At 38.2% G+C, this 13,446-nt stretch overlaps 1 protein-coding gene across 1 annotated transcript in view; it reads right to left on the bottom strand.

The window, feature by feature from the left end:
• Positions 1-13,446, bottom strand: part of ARFGEF1 (ADP-ribosylation factor guanine nucleotide-exchange factor 1 (brefeldin A-inhibited)) — a gene marked incomplete at its 5' end in the record, with an annotated part of 43,166 nt that overhangs the window by 19,705 nt on the left and 10,015 nt on the right. Inside the window, 6 exons of the mRNA XM_009703958.1 lie at positions 412-502; positions 3,908-4,058; positions 4,441-4,599; positions 7,794-7,922; positions 11,579-11,730; positions 12,944-13,115. Of these exons, the coding sequence (XP_009702260.1) occupies positions 412-502; positions 3,908-4,058; positions 4,441-4,599; positions 7,794-7,922; positions 11,579-11,730; positions 12,944-13,115 (854 nt within the window). The remainder of the gene's footprint in view (positions 1-411; positions 503-3,907; positions 4,059-4,440; positions 4,600-7,793; positions 7,923-11,578; positions 11,731-12,943; positions 13,116-13,446) is intronic.

Here is a 13,446-nt window from a genome sequence, read left to right as displayed (position 1 = left end):
ATCTGCATATCCTAGAGGAAAGCAGAGAGTCAGTAACTACATTAGGAGAAAAAGGGTCTGTCAGTAATGCTCCCTGTATTAAGGTAAAATGAGATTTGCTATATGTTACTATATACGGCAAACCAAGATTCAGTGGACAGTACAATAGTCTTTATTCTGCAACTCTCCTGTAATAATTCTACATCAGTAATAAGGTTTGCCTAATCTTTGTTCTATTCCTTCTTGCAAAAAGAATACTGCTCCATAAAAAAAGCACAAAACCCCCCACAAAACCAGAAAGCGCTTTAATATGACAATATTTATGTAGTTTTTTTCAAATAGGGGTAAATTAATAATGTCCTATTACTAGCACAGGGTATTGAAATATCGCTTGAAAAGCTTGAGGTGGCAGCAGCAAATTTAATACAATACCTGTCTACAGCAACGACAACACTTTGGGAGCTAGTTTCACCAATGGATTCCTGAATACTTGCTATCTGTTTCCAATCCACGTTTCCACCAACTACAGTGAACAAAATTTGAAAAATGGGTAAGAGAAAACACAGAAAGGGCTGGGAAGAAAGAGGAAAAGAAGTCATGCCATTACCAGTATAATTGATTTTTTAATTCACAAAAAAGAGAAGTACATTATTAACTTCCCTTGCATGAGCTGGGCATCTCAGTGAACAGTTGCATGTTGGTCTAAGTTCTAATTCTCTAGATTCTCTATCCATCTGTAAACTGTATTAGTCCCAGAAAATTTTCCACATTTGGAACAATTGTATGAATAGATATAAGTGAAAAAAATTCAAAAGCACAAGAACCATGTTTTTATCTCCATCTTTCAATGGATCTTTGCTAATCCTGCTACTGAAAATACACAACATACGATAGAGAATACCGCACAGAGGAGAGCTTTTCACACTTTATTAGCAGCAAGCGAGTAAATCCATCCTGATAGGTTTTCTTTTTAATCATTCACAGAGAACAGCTACCACCAAAACTGCACCTTAAAGCTACATCTCATGTACAGCAAAATTATCACCTAACAATACTGAGAAAAAAATCTGTAAATAAAAATAGCAATATTTATTTTGGAGGCTAGAAACTATAACCCACACCTGGGAAACCTCATGTTAAGAAAACGCTAACTTCACAGTGAGGAAATTTCTGAAATTTCTGGCAATCTCTAAGCCTCCCCTCTGGGCCCCCATCAAAAAAAGAGCAGGAATCTTGCAACCATTCTGGGTAATTCCACCTACCCTGTATTTAGGTTTGTTTGTTTTTTTTTTTTTTCCTTAGGCAGCCTATCCAAAAGATATGGGAGAACAGAAGACCGAAAGAAGGCCGGTAGCTCTGCTCTCAGAGCTTTGCAGAGAAGAAAAGTTCTCACGTTTCAGACTGCTCCCAAAAGTCTGCCTGAGCCTTGCTGTGTTCCACGCTCAGAGGTGGCTGGAGACGACTGGCTGTCAAATCGAGATAAACCGACCCATCTGAAGTGTCTTTCTAGGGCATTTATGGAGTAACGTTTCTGTACATACATGCATACGAAAGTAACCTTATACTACTATTTCAGCAACTTAGAATACTGTTGGGTTTGATCAAGACTTCTCTTGCAAGCACACAAGCTGTCAGTACCAATTAGCTTGACCCTTTGTAATGCATCAGCTAAGAAACGTCTCCAATGAGCAGCTGTGTGAAATAAATTTGAAGAGCTATTTCCAAGAAGTCAGGTAACCCTAACCAACTTTGCCAGTGTACATTAGAATTCCTTACTATCATAGCATTTATAACCAATGCTGGAAAATCTAAACAGACAGCAGATTTACATTCCAACAGTTAGGAGATCTTCTATAATAAAACATAAGTCACCTATATAATTCTGCTTTATGAAAAACTGATTCCTCAGACTCTCATTGTCCAAAGAGGATTTGCAGTTACCTAAGATGTACACTTTGGCTATGACCTACTCACAGCGGCAGGTTTTGTCTTCCAACTTTGTGAACAGGAACTAGAGTAGAAGAAAGTTGAACTTCACAGTTACAACTCCAAGAAAGACAACAGTCCTACCAAAGCAAAGGAATAGATGCTTACTCATTTACTTTTACAATCCACATGACAGTGATGCCTTGAATTTTCAAGTAAAACAAAAAAGGGCCACAGCAGGAAGATAATGCAAGAGTGATAAAGACAATCAAATGTAGATGCCTGAAGAGAGCACACCTGAATCTTTGTTCAAGCAGTAAACGAGCAAAGGGGGTTTGGGGGTTGGTTTTGTTTTGTTTAAAAAACACACACTTCAAACTTCAGCAAGAAGAGTGAATGCTGCCGCTTATGCATGTTTGATTTTGCAAGCAGATCTGAAAGATGAAGCTTCTATGTCACCAGACTGCAACTTCACTCACTGTAATTAAACAACTATTCTCCTGTAAAATATGCGTCTGTATATATGGACATATGCACAATGGGTTCTTCACAGGAATTAAGCTTATAGGAAGGCTGCTGGACAGCCACAGCTCCAAAGGATACTTCAGAGTGATCAAAGAAAGAAAATGAAAGTATCCGCAACACAGGATTTGCGGAGAAGAGTGAAAAAACTAAAACAGTTGAGAAAATGACGATGTTCTAACAGCCCCTAAGTGCATGAAAACCAAATTCCTGAGAGTTAGGCGTTTTCCTGTAAGACCGAAGTGCTACTATTAAAAACCAAAAAAAGGTTACGTTTCCATATGTGCACTGTAACAAGCACTCCAGATAATTCAATTCAGAGAGAAACATTTTATGCATTTGGGCATAGACTACTTTCCTCAGAAATGTAGTTGACAGAGGGGAAAAAAAGTCTTTTATGAGCTGGATCTACACCAACGACTAGCAAGTATGATTTAGAGACACCTGACTACAGTTTACACTCTTGAGCTACTAGAACTTAAAATTTTTAAAGGCCAGTCACTTCGTAGAGAAACTGCCAACATTTGGAAATAGCCAAGCTGGATAGGTCACTGGGGAACACTAAACTAAAGGATGCACATTAGAAGGGCAGGAAGCAGCTCAGTATACGAGATGCTGGCAGACGCATTAATTTCCAGGCATAAGGTTTCCCTTCAGCAACTCTTGGCAAGGTGAGGGGAGTACATAGAGGCAGGCCAAGGGAGAGCACAATGGAAAGAAAAGGACTGACTGCAGAGTAAGAAAAATTGTCTGAGAACACAAAGCCAGACAATTAGGACTAGCTGAGGGCTAAGATCAGGGAAACTAGTAAAATAATCATTACTCCTCAAAAAAACCAAAAACTCAAACAACAACCACCACCCACAAACATCCCTCTAATATAATTTAAGGTAAGACCGGTATATGCTTCTACCAAAGGAGGATAGGAAACATCATAGTTTACAGAGTAAATTTTGGCTCTCAGGCCAACCTAAAAAAGGCCTAAAAAACCTAAAAAATTTAGTAACAAAGTAACCAAAAGAGGAGGAAACAGTATTTCAGAATTTAAGCTAAACTGATCTCCCACTTGGTTTGAATACTGCTCATTTCTTGCAAAGTTTCGTAACGGGATGCTTAACCTACACATACTAACTTGCCTGCTTGGTAAAATACTTGGTGCACTAATGTTGCAATATTATTAAATCTGGTCATAACATCAGCAATCCATTCTTACTTGGTCAGCTATATTTTAACAGAAATGAGTAATGTGTCATTTTCTTACATTTCTCACTCTCGCATCCTAGCAATACTACTTAACAGAGCAAAACAAATATTCCAGAAATAGGAACAGGTCTATTGAAAGCCTAAGACAGTTTTACAAGGATTACCTCATGGTCTCCTCTCTGAATCTCACAGTCAACAATAATGAAAACAAAGGAAAAACTTTAATATGTCAGAACAAAGCCAGTTAAATGAAATACTTCATATCCGTACTACTTACCCAGTCCCAGTCCCACAAATTCATCGGGTGCCTGATCTTTTGTTCCAGTAAAAGAACCTTCCCTGCCACGCACTGTCCCTGAGATGTAGCGAGGTTTTACTCCAGTTCCTATTAACTGTGCCAGTTCAAGTTGACTGATGCATTTCAGAATCTATTCCAGAGAATAAAGAAGTTGTTTAGCAACAAAAAGTAGTTTGAAATAGTAAAAAAAACCCATAAATAAAAATATTTAGGCAGATATTTAGAAGAAAAAGAAATTCTAAACACTCAAGGTCAGACAAGTATTTCTGTTCTTCTGTCTAAAAAGAATATTAATTTAAATACTATTAGATTAGTCTATTTTATTTCTCACTTGGACATGTTTTGCTACTTTAATTGGCTGCACAATGTGCAATTCTACATAAGGTATGTACAAAAGTATATACTTGGCACTTATCTAAAAATCACTGTATTTATGCACAAACAAGTACACCGCTGTGTTCAAAGTCAGTACACATGCTTTCTTATGGTTTAAGTACAAATGACTCTTGTACCTCATGCCAGGAATTTCCTAAATAGTTTCCATCTGTATGAGCCACCGTGATGAGAGTTTTAATTGTGTCAATATTCTTCTGCTTCATTTCAGTAATACCAGAACTCACTGTAAGTAACGTAAATCTTGCTAACGCTTGGACATAGGCATCTCTTTCAAGCTACAAATGGGAGAGAAAAAAAAAAAATTGTCTCATAAGCATTTTCTCAGTTTCTTGTTCTTAGTACAGTACATTGATTTCAGCAACTATATGGTTTACCCTTCTCTTCCTAGAACTGAATTTCCAAAGCATTCTACATAGTGAAAATACCTCATGCTCTTCTGTAGTAAGCTGTGGGAGTAAAATCAGGCTCCCTCTATTCAGGAATATGAAGTGTAATGTCTGACAGCATAGAAAACATAGGTTGTTAGGTTTCTGGGTTTAGTCTTTTTGGATTTTTGGAGGGCTTTTTTGGGAAACAGGATGTTGCTTCAGAAGAAATGTGGCTTCTTAGCTAAGCTTTTAATATTCTTGTACTATACCTGGACTTACCCTGAAAATGCTGCCTTAGCAGACTCTTCCTCAAGTTTTAAGATTTTTTTGGCAACAGAATCTAAATAATATATTTAAAAGGCAAAAGGCATGTTTTTGGAGCGCCTCAGAAGCTTGTGAGGTGAGACTGTCATAGGTGGGTAAACAGCAAGTGACCTATAATCTAGGCAGATGAAATCAATCTCACCAAAAAAAAAAAAAAAAAAAAAAGAAAATGTTCCACATGTAGGTACCCAATGTTTATGTACAGAGTATCTGTAAACACCGAAGGAAACTCCTCAGATCTCATATGAGCTGATTACAATGGTAAAAAGGGGATTACGGTTGAGTTCACAAGTGCATTTTACTCTCCCGTTACGTATGATCCGAAGGCCATAAAGTGACCTGGTTGTACATCAGAGAAACAAAAGACAACAATGAAATATATTTAACTATTTGGATGTTTAAGACTATTTCAAAATTTAAAAAATCATTGAGCACATAATAAAGCCAAATATAAAATATTAAAAAAAAGAAATAATCCCAGGAAGAATGTCTGTTTCGTAGAGAAAACATGAACGCCACAGCAGTGGGCAATGACAGAAGGGACAGATTCTCACAGAGCCACACGGCACGGCTGCCACATTCAAACCCAACTACTACTACAGAGTATGCTGGCAAAAGCACAGCAAATGATGTGTAAGCACAGAAAAATGGAAGTTTCATGGAACAAGTACTAAGCAAAAAAGCTTCAGAGTCTACAAACTGTGTACCTTCTATAAAAGGAAAATGTTTTCAGTCCCACCTTCCCTCTCTGCTCCATACAGATATTCCCCCTCTGCCCCTTTTTCTAAGCCGTCAAAGTAGGAGAAAAACAACTATATGATGTGTCTATCAACCAGAAAGTAAAACCAGATGATATAAGCAAATTAAGTACATCCTTTTGATGTGTGTCTTGTCCCAGATGCTTAAAGACAAAAGCCAGACTGTGTGACAGTCTAAGACTAAAAGCATAAATAATTAAAACCAGAATCTTTAATTGAGGTTTTAAGACGCGAACATGCATAGCTTAAACTATATTGTGTACTTCGGGAATTTTCTTAAAACTAAAAGCCTCCAACTCCCTCCATTACCTCTCAAGGTGTGTAAACTAATGTCAACTCTTCTTAGACACCAATCTTAATTTCTGTATGTTTATTCAATGAAACAGAAAAGTTGCCAGCATCAGTTAAGCACAAAAGGAAAAATCGGCTTCCAACAGAAAAGATCCCTAAGTCAGCTCAAGTACAGATTCACCAGTCTGCTTCAAACCATCAGAGCTATCTGGTGTCTGAAGCCAGACAACGCTGCCATCTAATCACGACCTTGCGTGATGGAATCATCCTGTAAGGTACTGAAATCATTGACAAACCAGTACTGTTTTTAATGTTATCAACAAAACAGAATGCCCATAGGAAACCAAGAAGCAGTATCACTTAAACTGAAAATACAGAACCAAGTTTTTAAATTTCAGCAAACGAGAAGTGTTGTTTGTGAAACACCTTCAGTTCAATCAAGTTTATCACAAGCCAATGGAAGGGTACGACTGCCTCTGGTACATTCTTGGGGCATAAGGATCTTACAGAAAATGTGTCCTCGCCCTCCCCACCCAAGGCAGACCACTGCAGGACTGGGAGCTAACCCCTGCAGCTGCCGAAACTGGTATTTGTATCAGTTCCACTTTCGCAGCTTAGAAACAAAAATAATAGGAATGTGAATTTCATTGAACAGCTGCAGGCTTCAGGTAAGGCTTTGTTAATCAAATTTTTAAGTCGGTTCACTTCAGGGGTGTGTGTGTGGGGGGGGAATGAAGTGGAAAGTCAGAGGAGGGAAACCTTACACGGTCTAAGTGGCTGTATCAGAAGTCCCAGTGTGACTTTCCACATTAGTGATAAAAAGTTATCTAATTTGCTTAATAGAAGTGCAAGGGGAGAGGGAAGCAAAGCATTCATTATCATATCATAGTTCAACAGTTTTTACTTAAAGTTCGTCTTACAAGGTTGTTGGGTGTTTTGAGTGGGGTTTTTTGTTGTTGTTGGGTTTTTTTTAATGTTTTCAATGTCCATGTGAAATAATGCAATGTCAAACATATGAATTCTGCCTGCCCCTCTCTTCAGCTATCCTGACAGCAGATTTATGGCAGACCAGTTCCCCACTTATTAACTAACTCTACAATAACATAATAGTATGTTCACCACCACTGATTTTAAAATGGGGAAAAAAAAAAAGGCAAAAAAAAGTACCCAAGTTTCATCAGAATTACCCTCTGGAGCCAGAGAGTCTGGAATTCTTGGCATTGTGCTTAATGAAAGATACATTCAATGCATTACATCAGGAATGACATTTCCAGTGCCGTAACTGTTAAAATGGTATCCAATTACAGAAGTCTCAGATTAGTACAATCTCTCTGAAGTCGAGAAGAGTATTTCAAACACAGTTCACAGAGATATTATTTTACTTATGAAACAGGATAGAAAGATTCATTTTATGAAACATCACAACAAAGCTAAACAGCTTTGTAAAAAAGCCAGAGAGAGAGTACTTTGACATAAAAGTAGTCAACTTGTGGGTAAACAAAAATGGAGTACGTAGGAATGGCAGCACTTACCACAAGACACCAGGAAAAATAAAAGTCGACTTTATTTAAAACATTTCCAGTCAAATATCAGATGAAGTACTAATTGCAGAAGCAGGCAGCCTCTAGGTATTGCAGCGCAGAGCCTCAGCAACAAGGACTCTTAGAACTCCACTAACATTTTGTTGATACCTAAATCAAAGTACTGTCTCAATCTTCATTTTTTTACCTGAATGTTGAAAATGCAAGCAATCCGGATTGCACATCGTATGCCCTCCAAACAAAGAGAGGCAACTTCTGTGTCATCACAGTCCTGTAGACCCACACTGAACGCAGCTAGAAAAGGTGTCCATGCCAACTGGAACGCATGCAAAACAAAAGTCACATTAGCAACTGTTAGTACTTGAAGGGAATGTTACAGTTTCAACACTTCAGTATAAATTCCGTCCTTAACTCACATCATTAACCTTGAAGTTGCCTTTTGCCAAAAAGGAAATGGAATAGAAGAGACATGAGACACAGAATAGGATAGAAGTATGGTTAGAAGAGACATGAGACATAGAATAGGCTAGAAGTAATGCAGACTGACGCTCCCCTGAGAAGCACTCTCCCTCTCCCTCACCAAGCAACATACACAATCATCTTCAGAGAACTGGAAAAAAACAAACCCCAAAGCTATGTCAGTTAGATGTCTATTGGAGTTTTGGTATTTTCGGGATAACCTTTACCTTTGCACAGTGAGAAATAAAGATAGAGTCAATAGTTATTGCAAGAACCAGCACAGCATATAACAGATTCCTTTACAATGAAAAGTATGTACTTAAATAAGACAAGTTTGTCCTGATAACATCAGAAGGAAAAAGAAAAAGGTAGGGTAAAATAGGGCAGCAAACTATTAATTTCACTAAAATTATGGTAAGACAAAAACAAGAGGAGACAGGACATGACTCTTTCCTCGATCCTTCTGCTTTTAATTTTTCTTGCCCTTGGCCCTCCATCTTTTTGTATCTAAGCCACCGTTGACATTTCCCATTCCTCTTGCCTTAGGTGGGGCTGAGAGTGTAATACCCTCAACTGAAAGTTATTGCAGGAGAGTCCACATGGTCCTGTCCTTGTGGTCAAGGTTCCCTCTCCCACAGGCAGAAAAACTAACGAGGAGATGGCAGAGGATCCTGCCGTAACTACATGTGGTTATGGAGAGGAAACCCCAGGGCATCCAAAATGATTTTAGCACTAATTTTACCTGAAGTCACTCCAGATGAAATACAGAGTCAATGGGCACAGCAGGGAGTAACAGATTTCACAGTTAATTTCATAATAAAATGATGCACTACAGAGCTTTGGTTTCATTTAAGCCAGCAATTCCAAAAGCACTACCCCAGAAAAGCATTTAACACTTGCACACACCAAACCATAGCTCTGGGACAGTACTAAAGGCATCGAACGAAGTCCTAGATCCAGGACTTCATTCCCTATTGGATGACCTTTAAAAGTCCCTTCCAACCCAAACTATGATTCTATGTTCCAGAAGCGTATGTTTCTTCCCCACCTCCTTGTAATTTTTCATTCCTATTGAAACAAAAACTAATCTTAAAAATCACAAAACTGAAATACTTTCTTAAGAACTACCTAGCGATCCGTACAGTATGCTTTATAACTATATTTATGCCGTTATTTGTAATAGACTGTTTTGTCATTAAAGGTGAAAATTAAGCCTCTAAAATAGACAATCAATTTTGGGCTGCTTAGGTGAGTGCATAAAGTGAATTTCTGTTCTGTTTTAATCATTTAGCAAATCTACCTGTAAATATAGTTATAATGATTTTATGCTGGCACCAATGGGTGAAAGAGATAGCCAGACATTTATGAAGTTTCGCTGAAATAAAAACTAAAAAGTCTAAATAAATAATGTGAAATTAAATATTTAAATTCCACAGTTCTCACTTTGACAAGACAGCTCTCTGTTCAACATATTACATTGTCCTCAAAGTACTTCAATTAGTTTAGGAACATCCTCAAGTAAAAAGACTTCTAATTCTTAGCACCTTCACAGAAGACGTTTAGGGTGTTAATTTACCCCCGTGCTTCATATTTTGCTCCTTTGAAAATAGATTTTGCAAATGTACTTTTCAGAGACCAAAGGTTAGGAATGTTATAGAGTAATACGGCTGGTATCTTAAGGAAAAATAGTTATGAATTTTACAGATGCCTGCATGCAAGTTATTTCATGTCAGCCTTAAAGAAGTCAACAGGGAGAAACTATGTACAGTACACCTCTGCTAAGCGACACCCTGACACCTTGAAAGTACATCTTAAACAAGGGCTTGACTTAGCTATATTCTGTACAAACAGGAGTACCATCCGACTTTTGTTAATATGGCGAAACGGAACTCAAAGTTTGCCTCATGGACAGAATCTTAGAGTTAGATCCTCAGTGTGCCCAGGTGGCCAAGAACGCCAACAGCATCCTGGGCTGTATCAGCAATAGTGTGGCCAGCAGGACCAGGGCAGGGATCGTCCCCCTGTACTTGGCACTGGTGAGGCCGCACCTCGAGTGCTGTGTTCAGTTTTGGGCCCCTCGCTACAAGAAAGACCTTGAGGTGCTGGAGCGAGTCCAGAGAAGGGCAACGAAGGTGGTGAAGGGTCTGGAGCACAAGTCTGATGGGGAGCGGCTGAGGGAGCTGGGGGTGTTTAGCCTGGAGAAAAGGAGGCTGAGGGGAGACCTGATCGCTCTCTACAATGACCTGAAAGGAGGGGGTAGCCAGGTGAGGGTTGGTCTCTTCTCCCAAGTAACAAGTGATAGGACAAGAAGAAATGGTCTCAAGTTGCGCCAGAGGAGGTTTAGATTGGATATTAGGAAGAATTTCTTCACTGAAAGAGTTGTAAGCATTGGAACAGGCTCCCCAGGGACGTGGAGTCCCCATCCCTGGAGGTATTTAAAAGGCGTGTAGATGTGGTGCTTAGGGACGTGGTCTAGTGGTGGACTTGGCAGCGTTAGGTTAACGGTTGGACTCGATGATCTTAAGGGTCTTTTCCAGCTTAAATGATTCTATGATTCTTGAGCCTGGGTCTGGAGCTCAACTCGATCTCATAGCACATCACTCCAGGGAACCATTTGTTTATTGTGATGGTAGTAGTCTGAGACTTCACCTCCCTGGAGCAGTTCACAAAGGGGTCATATGAGGACTACTACCTGCAGAAGGGCAGCAAGTGAGAGTGCATGGTAAGGGCGCAACAATTTATTTCAGCGGCAGTTAACCGTAGTGAGTTAGTTATGCCGAAGACCATATCCAATATCATAGTGAGGCATAATACACATCTGAACATACTCAGTATCTACGAATCTGAATCTGAAAGGCATTTGGGATGCAGATAGCTTGGCACTTACACAATAGCAAAGACAGGTGTTTAGAAGAATGGTTTAATACAGGTCCAGCTACCTCCCCCAAAACTAGATGACAGTCTTAGCCTTTCTGAAATTTTAATTTGCAACAGAGAACATTAGACAGAAGTTTGTTCTGATAATTGCTCCCCCACAATGCAATGAACTTACGGTTGGACTTGATGATCTTTGAGGTCTCTTCCAACCATAATGATTCTATGAACTGATCTCCCTTAGAAGCAGTCAGAGGGACTCAAACAAATGAACTGGGATTAGTCACTCCTCCCTTTTACAAACCTGTTGTTTTGACTACATCTCTATACCTGAAATAAAAATCCTATCGTTTCAAGTTTTTAACTACTTTTTATACTTTTGTCCCCTCAACATACTCCTCGTAACTCCTCCATTATATCAAGATGCTGCTATCAGCATAGAAACTTCTTAAATCCCAGAGTAAATGAAACTGGAGTAGAAGGCCCAAAATCCCTTCTTTCTTGTAGCAAGTTAAAGTTACAAAATGATCAAAAAATAGCAGATGCAAATCCAGTCTTTTTCAACAAATCCTGTCAGTCAGTATTTTGTATTAAGAAACTATGAGATATTTGAGGTAAACATCTAAACACGTATCTCACCTTAAACATGGGTCTCACATGCTCCAGGTGTGTTGCACTAGTAAAAGGTGCTTGAACATGGCTCACTGCCTCCATAAGAGCTTTAGCTGTTTTAGCCATTTGTTCCATTTCCAAATTATATAGGAGTCTTCTTTGTTTTTCACTAGCAACACCTGTAAACACATTTTTTTCCTCTCATTTGTGCATCTTTAGCAGTGGTGTCTTCAGGAATATAATAATTTCAAATTTTTCATTAAGTGCCATACTCAGATGCATTTTTTGTATTATCTTTACTTTCTGAAATTATCACAGCAGCAAAATACTTCTTTTACAATACAGATAAATTTTAACTTAAGGCAAATTTATGTATGAAATGTAACATAATTTTAAACCTTTACAGAATTTTAAGATTTGCACAACAAACATTTCTTCTCCATCACCTCAACTGACAACATAAATATCACACCCACTAAGCTAAATTCAAAGGGAACAGAAGCTTCATAGCAATCCATCAGCACAGAAAATAACAATAAAAAAATAAGTGGACATCCTTTTTCTGAGGGAGAACTACCTTAATCACCTTTTCATTTCAGCAAAGGAACCTCCATCTCATCAAGAAAGTGAAACCCAAATAGAAAACAATCATCAACTTCTTTAAACTTACAATAAAAACATTATGTTAATGGAACGAATATTGAAAATAAGAGGGATTCTTTTTTCCAGATACAAACTTCCTGTAAGCAATTCGTTCATAAGGCTAGACTTAAAAGTTTACAAATTTGACTATGTTGGGAAAAAGTTAAGTCTGTCTTAATGTTCTCTGTAGAAAAGCTAGAATGAATAACAGCTGAATCTTCACGTTCCGCAAAACACAAAACAGTTTTTCTGGTATTTGAGAGAGGAAAAGAGAATTAATTTTTAAAGTGCATAAATTAGAGCCCTACAAACCAAACAATGCAAAATTTTTGAAGATGACAGGCTGATTCTTGCAGGAAAACACAACAGTTACCTTAGAAATAGAAGGCACAACTACCATGTTTCTTCTGCAGTATGCCTATCAGCAACGCTGTTACTTCATAAAGCCCTCAAGTGCATTTCCCTATGTTGCCATTGAACAGCAAAACCTGTCTTCTCCATGGCGAATGCACTGAATACCAGGAATTCAGATGCAAAGGGAAGTGAAAATAAGCAGCTGCCTTTAACACAGATTTGACGGTAGCGTCATGTATTTATTATGTTAAAAGGAAAAGGATATAAAATTAGAAGTCAGGACTCATTTTGAGTTACGTGGTGCTTGCTTCATTCATCTCTCATTTTAAAAAGGAGACAGCTTCATGAAACTGAAGAGCCAACACTCTGAAGAAAGCTAACATTGCCACTACTTACTTTGTTTACTGGATTTTGTGGGTATTGTTAATTCTTTTGTTTCTTTCATTGAAATCTTCTTCCCAGCTATTTCATTATAGATAGCAGACAAATATTCTTCAGGGAGATCTTTACTGTCATTGATACCTCTATTCATTTTAATATACTGTTCTTTTGTCATTTTGTTCTTAACCTGAAATCCAGAAAGAAGCTATTAATATCAACAAGTGAGGCAAGTGCACAGCAGTTAAATGCTGCCTATAAAGCAGCCAAACAGATGACAAGTTACCATCAAGGACAAACCTGCTGATTCAGAAGACATTTTAAAGTATCCAACATCTGCCAGACTACACTGTCAAATCTACAACATAACGCAAGCTCATATGGACATTACAACACTCAAACATTCAGTAGGATCCATAGATCAATTAGACATACATTACCAAAAAAAAAAAAAAAGTGTTCTATCTTGTCATACAAAGCAAGCTATCTATTTTAAACATAATCCAATAATCTCACAAGAG

Source organism: Cariama cristata, unplaced genomic scaffold (assembly GCF_000690535.1).
Source record: "Cariama cristata isolate BGI_N322 unplaced genomic scaffold, ASM69053v1 scaffold15357, whole genome shotgun sequence".
NCBI lineage: Eukaryota > Metazoa > Chordata > Aves > Cariamiformes > Cariamidae > Cariama > Cariama cristata.
This window is presented reverse-complemented; position numbering and strand designations above follow the sequence as displayed.